This window comes from Vombatus ursinus, unplaced genomic scaffold, assembly GCF_900497805.2.
Source record: "Vombatus ursinus unplaced genomic scaffold, bare-nosed wombat genome assembly UNPS02014807.1, whole genome shotgun sequence".
Lineage (NCBI taxonomy): Eukaryota > Metazoa > Chordata > Mammalia > Diprotodontia > Vombatidae > Vombatus > Vombatus ursinus.
The window spans coordinates 63,051,536-63,064,480 of record NW_020954585.1 but is presented as its reverse complement, the minus strand read 5'-3'; the positions used below and the strand labels follow the sequence as shown (position 1 = coordinate 63,064,480).

General features: G+C 36.1%; 1 protein-coding gene across 2 annotated transcripts in view; it reads left to right on the top strand.

Moving 5' to 3' along the window:
- The window catches only part of LOC114052277 (UPF0505 protein C16orf62), a 119,341-nt gene that overhangs the window by 68,316 nt on the left and 38,080 nt on the right, over window positions 1-12,945 (top strand). For both annotated transcript variants that reach the window (XM_027874815.1, XM_027874816.1), the window contains exons 21-24: window positions 997-1,082; window positions 1,997-2,077; window positions 6,373-6,436; window positions 12,004-12,102. In XM_027874815.1, the coding sequence (XP_027730616.1) occupies window positions 997-1,082; window positions 1,997-2,077; window positions 6,373-6,436; window positions 12,004-12,102 (330 nt within the window). The remainder of the gene's footprint in view (window positions 1-996; window positions 1,083-1,996; window positions 2,078-6,372; window positions 6,437-12,003; window positions 12,103-12,945) is intronic.

The window sequence follows — 12,945 nt, the reverse complement described above, 5'->3', positions numbered from 1 at the left end:
CTTAATGATGGAGAATGTTTTTAGGCAATAGCAAAGGAGCTAATGGATAAGTAAAGATTGAGAGTGAGAGGATGAGAATGAGTATGTGAAGGATTGACAGGCAGGCTGCTGGAAGAGACAAGAATGAATGGAATCCAGGGCACTAGCAGAGGGATTAGCATTGTCAGAGTACTGGAGCAATGGAGGAAAGACTGGGACATGGTATTGAAAGGTTTGGAGGAATTGGGGAAAAGAGCGAGCTTATGACTAATGGCCACTTTTTTTTCTCAGTAAAGTAGGAGGTGAAGTCTACTGCTTGGAGGGAGAAGGGATAGTATAATAAAGGTAGTTTGAGAAGAGAAGTCATAGATTGGCCCCTGTAGAGAGTATGATAGAGTCAATCAAAGAATAAAAGGATTGCTGTGCAGTGAGCATTAAGGGTTTGGTTGAGATTGAATGACATCAGTTTGTGGAGGATCCAGTCAGCATAGCCAGAGCCTATTTTCATAGTAATAAATTGCTGTGCTAATAAGTATTTTTGATGTAAATAATTTCACATTTAATGCTTTAGAACAGGAGTTCTTAACCTGGGGTCTGTGAACTTGTTTTGAAAAATATTTTGATAACTGTATACCGATATAATGAATTTCCTTTTGTAATCCCATGTATTGTGTTTTACGTATTTAAAAATATTCCTCAGAGAAAGGGTCGATAGGCTTCACCAGACTGACCAAGGGGGCTAGTCACACACACAAAAATTTGAGAACCTTTGTTTTAAAGTGAAAAATGTCAGTGATAGTTAACTTTCCACACAGAATCTTTATTTGCATTAAGTGGAACATTAGAATTCTCTTCAGCACAGTTTAGGAAAGCGTGATTTATAGATTTTCCTTTTAGACAAGAACACCCTTGAGCACTGTAGATAGATGGGAATTTCTTTTTTTAAATCTTCAGAGAAATATTCTACAACTTCTTTCCAGTAATCCATATTAATTAGATGTGCTTGGTTATTTTTAGGAGAAGTTTTTGCCATTTTTGGATATGTTCCAAAAAGAGAATATCCGAGTGGAGGTTTGCAAGTGCATTATGGAAGCTTTTATTAAGTAAGTATGAAAGCATTCTTGAGTCAAATATATTGATGAGAAAAATATATTCACTTTGTAGACCCCTTGGCATTTACAACATGTTCTATATATTCAATTATAATAAGATAGAATAAGTTAATATTTTTAATATCCCTGCTGTTGTCACATTGTGATAGTTTTAATATATGAAGCAAATGGAAAACTAATAATAACACATTTGGGTAATTATTAAGCATACGGCTCTGAGCTAACTTGTTTTTGAAGCAAGAAGTGCCTCTCCTTAGTACCTTGGAAGCACCATTTCATATTATGAACTTAAATTCATTATTTTCTGTTAGCTCCAGATGCTCCTGTAAAGACCAGAACATTTAAGTAATTATTTTGATTATCCTGTGAACAGATCCAGTTCTGAAAAATGAATACCTTTTTTGGTGGTTGTGGCAGAATTTACACCATTGTTTGTTGCCTTATTTATAAAATGTGTATTTTGTATGATTAGGAAGGAACATGAGTACTCTAATTTACATAACTCTTTGCTACAATAATTAGTTCTTTCCTTTTTATTGTATACATCTAAATTATGCTTTTACTTGGTAGTTAATATACAAAGAAAATGTGTGGAGGATACCCTGGAACATATTGGCAATATATTTAAGGGGTGATTTTTAATGTATTCTTACTGTGTTTTCAAATTTTTAGCATGTATGAAGTAGTAAACTTTGTCACTTGACCCCCCCAAAAAAACCCCAAAATAAGACCTTGTCCCTAACTAGTGTGATCTATTTCTGATGCAGATTAGATAAAAATGCCCATTTTGTAAATAATGTGAGATTTTTTGGTGTTGTTTTGGCCTGATGTTATGCATTTTCATTGTCCTAAAACATTCCAATACTCTCTATACTTTTTACCCTCTATCTTTAAATGTTTTTTAGGCATCAACAAGAGCCTACCAAGGATCCCGTCATCCTGAATGCTTTATTGCATGTTTGTAAGACGATGCATGACTCTGTGAAGTAAGATCCCATTCATATCTGTGAACCATTGAGTTCTTATGTGGTGAATGTTAGATCAGATATCCCAAGAGTTCATACTAGAAAATTATTGATTTAAAATGCAACTCTGACTATCTTTATGTGTTATAACTTTGTTTAGCCCATTAAGATTTTCTCTAACACAGAGCTAACAAGGGTATTTTGTTCCTTTTGCTGATGGGAAGGCAGTCAACTGGTAATCTTTTGATAAATGAAAGGCAGAAATGAAGTAGCAGGTGGTTTTTTAAGTGATTAAAAAAAAGCCTGTTGTATTTCAGATGAAAAATACTAAGATGAAAAGCCTTTGAGAGGCTTCTTATAACAGCTGGTAGCAGAACATTTATCCAATAATATATAATTTTAATTAAAACTCATTACCAGCTAATTATTTCAAATTTAGACAAAATATTGAATTGTTCAAGGGAAGGACAGCTTTGTTCTGTAGATGGTCTAGACTGGAGTCTGCAAGAGCTGCTTTCATTGCACTTGGGGGTCAGAATCCTTTCAGAATTCTTTGGAAAGGGCCAAATGATCACTTCTGCCATTTTCCTTTTTCTTGGGCGGCTCCATTATGGGTTCATTTAAGTGGGGAAAGGATCTAAAGTTTTGATTTCCTAAGAGTCTTTTTATTTTAAATAAATTTATTTGTTTATTTTTAATTTTCAACATTCACTTCCATAAGATTTTGAGTTCCAAATTTTCTCCCCATCTCTCCCCTCCCCCCATGCTAAGACAGCATGTAAATTGATATAGACTTAACATAAACATTCATATTAAACCTATTTTCACATTAGTCATGTTGTAAAGAAGAATTAGAACCTATGGGAGAAGCCATGAGAAAGAAGAAACAAAAAAAAGAGAGCAAATAATATGCTTTGATCTCTATTCAGACTCCATAGTTCTTTTCTGGATGTGGATAGCATTTTCCATCATGAGTCTTTTGGAGTTATCTTAGATCCTTACATTGCTAAGAAGAGATAAGTCTATTGCATAATGTTACTGCTACTGTGTACAGTGTTCTCCTGATTCTGCTCACTTCACTCAGCGTCAGTTCCTATAAGTCTTTCCAGGGTTTTCTGAAGTCTGCTTGCACATCATTTCTTATAGACAATAGTATTCCATTACATTCATATACCACACAATAGTATTCCATTACATTCATATACCACAGCTTGTTCAGCCATTCCCCAGCTTATGGGCATTCCCTCAATTTCCAATTCTTGGCCACCACAAAAAGAGCTGCTATAAATATTTTTGTACATGTGGGTCCTTTTCCCTTTTTTTATGATCTCTTTGGGATACAGCCCTAGAAGTGCTATTGCTGGGTCAAAGGGTATGCACATTTTTATAGCCCTTTGGGCATTGTTCCAAATTGCTTTCCAGAATGGTTGGATCAGTTCACAATTCCACCAACAATGCATTAGTGCTCTGATTTTCCTATATCTTCTGAAACATTTCTCATTTTCCTGTTTTGTCATGTTGGTCAATCTGATAAGTGTGATGTTGTTTTGATTTGCATTTCTCTAAGCAATAGTGATTTAGAGCATTTTTTCATATGCCTATAGATAGCGTTAATATCTTCATCTGAAAACTGCCTGTCGATGGGGGTGGAGCCAAGATGGCGGAGTAAAAGCAGTGACTTGCTTGAGCTTTCCCCCAAACCCCTCCAAATACATATTAAAAATGGCTCTGAACAAATTCTAAAGCAGCAGAACCCACAAAAAGAGTGAAACAAATTTCCAGCCTAAGACAATCCGAACGGTTAATTGGAAAGTTATATTGTTCCGGGTGGGGAGAGGAATGCAATTCATCATAGGCGCACAGGTCTCAGCAAACCTGGAGCAGGCCTCAGAGGACTGAAACGCAGGCAGCTGTGGCAGTTTCCAGATTCCTCAACCCATGAACACCAAAGACAACTTAGAAGGTCAGTAGGAAAAGTCTGTTTCTGCGGTAAGAGAAGCTCAGGGTCCCAGCCCCATTCCCCCAGCTCGGCCCCAGGGCGGCAGCTACTTCCTGAACTCAGCCCACAAACTGAGGGGGAATCAAGTGGCTGATCAGAGGGGGGCTTGCAGGAATCTCTTTGCTGTTGCAGGATTTTCTTGCTTTGCCTGAGCTTGGATCTGGGTCACAGTTCTGGGTGGCTGTCCTGGGGCGACGAGGAGCACTGGTGTGGTGGAGCTTGTAGTGGCTGTGAAGAGGAAATCCTCCTCACGGTTCCAAGACAGAAAAGAGTGCTTGTGGTCACTCACAGACCAGAGTACAGGCCAGGAAAGGAGTAAACACCTCACCCTTGATCATAGCACCTTGGAAGAACTGAAAACTTACAGGTCCCTAGAAGTATCTCTGAAAACAGCTGCATAAAACCCCTGAAGCTTGGGACAGTACATTCTCCACACTGGAAACAGACTCCTACCTTAACAAAGAGCTTATAACTCAAGTAATTGGCCGGGATCATGAGCAAGCAGTGCAAAAAGAGTCAGACCATAGAATCTTTTATTACTGACAAGATCAAAACATACAACCAGAATTAGACAACAAAGGCAAAGCTCCTACATCTGAAGCCTCCAAGAAAAGATGTATTGGTCTCAGGCCATGGAAGAGCTCAGAAAGGATTTTGAGAAGAAAGTAAGAGAAGTTGAGGAAAAACTGAGAGTGATGCAAGAAAATCATGAAAAACAAGTCAACAGCTTGCTGAAGGAGACCCAAAAAAATACTGAAGAAAATAATACCTTAAAAAACAGCCTAACCCAAATGGCAAAAGAGGTCCAGAAAGCCAATGAGGAGAAGAATGCCTTAAAAAGCAAAATTGGTCAAATGGAAAAGGAAGTCCAAAAGATTACTGAAGAAAATACTTCCTTAAAAATTAGAATGGAGCAATTGGAAGCCAATGACTTTATGAGAAATCAAGACACTGTAAAACAAATCCAAAAGAATGAAAAAATAGAAAACAAAGTAAAATATCTCATTGGAAAAACAACTGACCTGGAAAATAGATCCAGGAGAGAGAACTTAAAAATTATTGGACTGTCTGAAAGCCACAATCAAAAAAAAGAGCCTAGACATCATCTTCCAAGAAATTCTCAAGGAAAACTGCCCTGATATTTTAGAACCAGAGGGCAAAATAGAAATTGAAAGAATCCAGCAATCACCTCCTGAAAGAGATCCCCAAAAGAAAACTCCTAGGAATATTATAGCCAAATTCCAGAGTTCCCAGGTCAAGGAGAAAATATTGCAAGCAGCCAGAAAGAAACAATTCAAGTATTGTGGAAACACAATCAGGATAACACAAGATTTAGCAGCTTCTACATTAAGGGACCAGAGGGCATGGAATATGATATTCTGGAGAGCAAAGCAAGAATCACCTACTCAGCAAATAACCTCAGGAGAGGAGAATTTCTTTTCTCCAAGTTTCAAACCTCTCTTACCCCTGCCTTTTTGTTTGCAGGGGTGGAAAATCTTCGGCCTCTTGAGGCCACACGTGATTTTCTAGGTCCTCAAGTGTGGCCCTTTGACTGAATCCAAACTTCACAGAACAGAAATTTTATTGTTCAGTGAGTTTGGATTCAGTCAAAGGGCCACATTTGAGGACCTAGAGATTTAAATATCTTCTTCCTATTTCCCCCCAATTTTATCTTTTTTCCCCCTCAAGCTTTTATATAGATATTTATAGATTGATCTATAAATCAATATATGTACAAATATAAATATATGTATAGAATATAAACTTGAGGGAAAATAGATAGTCAAAATAATCTATCTCTATAGAGCCTAAATGGTCAAAACCTCTCATGAGTTAGAGTTTTTTGGATTGTACTTTTGATAGCATTTACATTTCAAAGGATGTTTCTTGTTGCACAAAATTTATAATATTGCAAAAGAATACCAGTAAATAAAATGTAATCTGAGAAAGATGAAAGATATATTAGTAAAATTATCTTCAATTAAATAGAAGATAAAAATGTCTAGCTTGTTGTGATTAAAAAACCAACCAATGGGGCAGCTAGGTGGTGCAGTGGATAGAGCACCGACCCTGGATTCAGGAGGACCTGAGTTCAAATCTGGTCTCAAACCAGATACTTGATACTAGCTGTGTGACCCTGGGCAAGTCACTTAACCCCAATTGCTTCAAAAAAAAAAAAAAACACACACACACAAAAAACAAAAAAGCGAAACCCACCAAGTTAAATTTTTTTTAACCATGTTGTTTAACTTTTAACATATTTTCTTGAGAACATGAATTGTTTCCATTGTCAGTAATATAAATCCATTGTTTACAGTGCACTCACCCTTGAGGATGAAAAGAGAATGTTGTCAGTTTTAATTAATGGATTTATAAAAATGGTAAGTGGTGGTAGGGGGGTGTGGAGTAGAAGTTTAGTTCATTTGAAAAGTGACTATGCATATATATATACACATAAAAAATAATATAACTTTTCTGTTTTCTGGTAAAATTTGTTAAAAAGGAAATTTTCTCTATATTTTTGTTGGAATTATTTAGAAAATGCCTCAATCAATGTAAGTATCTTGTCATCATTTTGATTCATGTTTTTCAAATCTCCATATGTGGTAGTCATGCCTTTCTTTGTTGAGGTAACTTTGAGGCAGGAATTAAAGTAACTAGTTTACTTTGAAAATGGGATCATATTCAGCAGCTAGCTTGCTTATATGAAATGAAATATAGAATTGGATGTTGATAATAGGTTAGATTCATGAGCCCATGTTAGAAAATGCAATGGTGCATTTTATTACCCTATTGATTTAGATATTCATTTATAATGTGATGTTTGTAGTTTTGTATTGCTTTTTCTGAAAGTCACAGAAACTAACGTAAAGGAACAAGAGGCATTCTAAGGAATTCTAACAGCCTTGTTGAGAACACGTGTTAAATCTCCTTTTGGCTAAGTATGGGGAGGAAGAGATGTTTGACTTTCCTGGGGAATCAGTCCTACTCAAAGATGGGAAGAGGGAGAAGCCCCTTGGATGAGAAGTTTCTTTTCACATTTTCACTTGCCATCCATGAGCTACCTAGAATAGCAGCACTATTAATAGTAGGAGGATTTTAATATGATTCTTATTAGGAAAACAGTTGATAAATGGCTTTAGAGAACAGATATATGTTTTTGAAAAGGCCATAACCATTATAAAATTCCTTTAATTCTCTTTTAGGTGCTTTCCCCTAGTAATCCATTCCATCTTAAGATTTTGGAAATCTCTTAGAAATTAGAGAACAATGGATACCTCATATACTGAGGTAAATTTCAAGTCATTTTAAATTGTTGTTCAGTCATTCAGTAGTGTCTGACTCTTCATGACGCCATGGACTATATTGTTCATGAGGTTTTCTTGGCAAAGATATTGGAGTGCTTTTCCATTTCAGGAAGAAATGGATTAAGCAGTAGATTAAGGCAAACAGAGGTTAAGTTACTTGCCCAGGGTCACATAGCTACTAGTTGTCTGAGGCTGGATTTGAACTCAGGTCTTTCTGACTTTAGACCCAGTGCCCTATCCCCTGAGCCATCTAGCTGCCCATTTAGATCTTTAACTTTTTTTGTGTCATGGACACCTCCATTTTAGATTAGGGAGTCTTTAACTTTTTTTGTTGGGCAGCTGGGTGGTGCAGTGGATAGAGCACTGCGCCTGGAATCAGGAGGGCCTGAGTTCAAATTGGGCCTCAGACAATTAGTGTGTGACTCTGGGCAAATCACTTAAACACTATATGCCTCAGTTTCTTCATCTGTAAAATGAGCTGGAGAAGGAAATGGCAAACCACTCCAGTATCTTTGCCAAGAAAATCCCAAATGGGGTCATGAAGAGTGTGATATGACTGAATAACAACAAAACTTTTTTTGTGTCATGGACCTCTTTGCCATGGACTGCTTCTGAGAATGTTTTAAAATTTAATATTTTATTTTTCCCAATTAAATGTAAAAACAATTTTTAACATTCATTTTTAAAAATTTTGAGTTTCGAATTCTCTCCCTCTTTCCCTCTACTTCTACCTCATTGAGAAGGCAAACAACTTGATATAGGTTATATATGTGTAGTTGTGCAAAATGTTTCCATATTAGTCATGTGAAAAAAAAAACAGACCAAAAAAGAAAAAGAAAGAAAATTTAAAAATATATGCTTTGATCTTCATTCAGACTCCACCCATTCTTTCTCTGGAGATGGATAGCATTTTTCATCACAGGTCCTTCAGAATTGTCTTGAATTTTTGTATTGCTGAGAATAGTTGTCATTCACAGTTGATCATTGTAGGCGCAGCTAGGTGGTACAGTGGATAGAGCACCGGCCCTGAAGTCAGGAGGACCTGAGTTCAAATGTGACCTCTGACCAAACACTTGACACTTACTAGCCATGTGACCCTGGGCAAGTCACTTAACCCCAATTGCCTTAAAAAAAAAGTTGATGATTGTACAATATTGCTGTTACTATGTATGATGTCCTCCTGATTCTGCTCATTTCACTTTGGATCAGTTCATGTAAGTCTTTCCAGGTTTTTCTGAGAGCATCCTGCTTGTCATTCTTATAACGCAATAGTATTCCATCACAATCATATACCACAACCTGTTCAGCTATTCTGTAGTTGATGGACATCCCCTAAATTTCCAATTGTTTGCCACCAGAAAAGAGCTGCTATAAATATTTGCCTACACATAGGTCATTTTCCTTTTTGTTTTTAACTCTTTGGGATAAAGACTTAGAGACCTAGTAGTGGTATTGTTGGGTCAAAAGGGTATGCATGGTTTTATAGCCCTTTGGGCATAGTTCCAAATTGCTCTACTGAATGGTTGAATCAGTTCACAACTTCACCAACTGGGCATTAGTGTTTCAATTTTCCTGCATCCCTTCCAACATTTATCATTTTCCTTTTCTGTCTTATTAGCCAATCTTATAGGTATGGGGTGGTATCTCAGAGTTTTAATTTTCATTTCTCAAATCAATAGTGATTTTTGGAGCATTTTCATATGCCTATAGGTAGGTTTGATTACTTCATCTGAAAACTGCCTGTTTGTATCCTTTGACCATTTATCAATTGGGGAATGGCTTTTATTTTTACAGATTTGGCTAGGTTCTCTATATATTTGAGAAATGATGCCTTTATCAGAGAAACTTGCTTTAAAATTTTTTTTCACGGTTATGATTATTCTGTATTTCCCTCCATCTTATTTTCCCCGTTTATCCTACTCTTGCTTTCCTTTTACCCTGTCTATCCTCAAAAGTTTTTTGATTCTGACTACTACCTCCCCTAATCAGCCCTCGTTTCCATAGTCCCACCTCCTCTATCCTTCCTGCTTTGCTATAGGGTAAGATTGATTTTTATGCCCAACTGATTGTATCATTATTCCCTCTTTGAGCCAATTCCAATAAGAGTAATTTTCATGTGCCCCTCCCCCCATTTCAAAATGTTTTTAAATGTGTAAAATACATAAGGAAACCAATTTTATTGAAATGTATTTATCAAATTTTTTAAAGTTCTTGGATCCCAGGTTTAGAAGCCTTCTTCTAGATAAAATATAAAAATGATGCTTTTTTCAAGTTTTATTGCCCATCAGTAAGAAGAAACATAGAAAAAGATCAATCCCATCCAAAGAGATATATCTTGTGAAATTAATAGATATGCCTTAGGACTAACTATCCTAATATCTTTGAAGTTTTTCTTATACAATGCTCATCATGGCAGTAAGTCATCATTTTCATCCTGATTATAAGAAGCCCAGTGGGTGTGTAGATTGTATTAGATCTCAGATACATTGGTCTAGGTGCTACCCCGATGAGAAATTTTACTCAGTCTCTCAGCAATTAAACTTCCTAGCATCATGAATCATTCTATCCTGGACATTCAAAAATATAGAAATTTTAATTTTAATTAGCAATGGTATGAAAAAATAGGTCAATATCAGCCTTTTGTTGAGAATTTGGATAACCTTCCCAATTTCCCTATTTCGGTCAGAAGCACCATTAATCTTTTTGTTTCTCTAGCTGATAATCTTTAGTTTATCTTTGACTTTCCTTTCCTTGATCTCTTATATTCATTCTCATCAAATCCTGTGAATTATTCCTTTGTAATATTTCTCAAATTTTTCCTTTACTCTCTATTCCTTGTGTTATCCCCACAATCCAATTGCTTATCACTTCATGCCTGGATTACTGCAAAAACTTTCTAATTTGTCTTCCCAGTTTTTAATATGTCTTTCCTATAATAGGGACAATATATATACTAAGAAAGACTCTGCCCTATTGGTCAGGCTAGTTTCTTTTAAGATTTTGCCATAATTTGGCTTCTTGTGTCCTGAAAGTCAAAGAAACTGTCTCTGAGACTTAATTGATTCAGGGGGATAAGACTCGAGCTGCTAATATGGTTTCACAGTTACCTAGGGCATAAAAAATTTAGCCCACCAGGAGTCAGTGTCCCCTCAGACTTGGCAGAAGATGCCCCACTGCCATGAAAATCACCATACCTCTGATCCAACACCAGCTCTTGACCACATGCATTTCCATGTGAAGAAAAGGGTGAGGGAAGAGGACAACTGTATTTACCTGAACCAGTGCTGCATTCTTGTTGAGTATCCTTTTCTTGCTATCGCTAGGTAAACCTCCTTCTGTTAACTGTTAGATGACCTGTTACAATCCCAAATATGAACCACTGAACTCACCTGAGTTAAACCTGATCTACAAGCTTTTTCCATCTATTTTTTGTGTAGTATTTATTGGATTATGTCTAAAATACCACTTCCATTGTGTTAGTCACTTGTTCAAGGGACCTATAGAAAATCCCTGTTATCTTTTCCATTGAGTCTGAACTTACTTACTTTTAGGCCCTCCAAATCTGGTCCCCTAGTTATCATATCTTATTTATTCCTCAGTATGAAGCTGCTACTCTAGTTTTACTATTCTCCTTAATTTTTACCATTGCTTAGTATGTATCTTTGTGCATACTGCTACCTCATTCAGGACTGTCCTCTCTCTTTTCCTCCTATTTATAATATACTCACCCTTCAGGGTCTGCCTTGTTTCCCCTGTTTAATAAATCCAGCTTCTCTGGGTACTTCAGCCCACACAAATAATTTCCTTTCCTTAATTATACTTAAGTCCCCAAACATAATTTAGCCTCTAATTGTGGTGCCTTGTGTATTTTTTGTTTGATGTGTGTTTCCTATTTCCCCAACTAGATTTTCAAGTTTCACAAAACACCTTAAATGGGAATGATGTCTTGTAATTTTGTATATCCCAGACAGCCTAACACGATTAGCACTAACCGTTCAATGATTGATTTTTATAGCGTGAAAAATTATTCTAAAGTCTTTTAGGAGCCACTCATATTCTCTTCATCCATTAATCAATTCCCTCCCGCAGTATTTTCCTTCTGCCCCTTTCCTCTAAAGTTCCCCTTGCCTAAAGTATTTCTCTCACCTCCTTCCTTTCTAATTCTTACCCATCCTTTAAGGCTTTGTTTGTCTCCATTACCCTTGATTTATTATTCCAAACGAAACTAGAGTAGGATGACTTTTTCCTCATTAGAACTCTTTATACATATATTTTCTGTGCTTCATTTTGGCACTTACATTTTTTCTCCCCAGTTTGATTGTGAGCTCCTTGGAGAAACAGTGATAGTATTTTATACTTCTTTATTAGCCTCAGTGCCTAGCATAATCTCTTGTACATTGTGGTAGCTGGGTAAATATTTGTTGATGAAGTATTATGATATTCTAACTTTTACATATTCCACTTCAGTGGTTTCTATTTCCCACTCACTCTGTGATGGAGGCAGGTACCAAGGCAATATTAACTCATTATTATCTCATCAAATTATCTCATCATATTATCTTATCAAAATCCATCAATCAGGAGCTTCTGAATGAATAGAATAACCTATGACTTATCCTCATATTTCTTCCTGATCCTAGGTTTCATTTGGTCGTGACTTTGAGCAACAGTTGAGTTTTTATGTGGAGACCAGGTCAATGTTTTGCAATCTGGAACCTGTTCTTGTCCAATTGATTCATGTAAGTGTATACACAGACCTGAATCTGGGTTTTTAATGGTCTGCCATTGCTATTGCTTTCTTGGTTAGGAAAAGCAGAGTTTACTAATGTTAACAAAATCATTGCATAATGGTTTTGATTCAAGTTTTCTCTTAAAATTTAAATGCTACTATTTCAGTGTATCTCCAGACAAGGATACAGATGAACTTAAGTTAAGTGGCTTGTATTGATTTTGAATGTTAGACCTGAAGCCCTTGTTAAAAAATTAAAAAAAAGATTATTATAGCAGTTTTCCACCTCTACAAAAAGACTACATGTATTCTATTTTACATTTCACTTGTGTGTTTAAAGGGAAACAACTTTTTTTTGTTCTCAGGGTTAACTTGAAGTCAAAAGAATTTTGAAGTAGTGATTCACCTAGTCTACGTACCTCATTTTATGTATCTTATAGCTGAAGACACTGGGGCCTTGAGAAATTAAGAGTGACATAAGTAGTTAGTAGCAGAACTGGAATAGACCCCACATTTCCTGATTTCATGTGGCTTATTGAATTTTCATAGCAGAAGTAGAAAATAAAAATAAGCAAGGAAATTGAGACATCTTTAAGAATTCCTTAGTCCAAATGTGGATTTAAAGTGAGCAAATTTTAGTGCAGGCAGACCTCTATGATTTTTTGAAAAGGAGATTATTAAATTTTTTTTGTTTCTAACAAGAAATAATCCTTGTACATTTAAATAGCTTTGTATGTTTATTTATAGTTAACTACTGCTGTACTCAAGAAATAGAAATTAGAATAAAAATCAAGTTTCTTAAAAGACCTATGTCTATTTCATGCACAGTCCTCTCCTGTTCTACAATGTACAC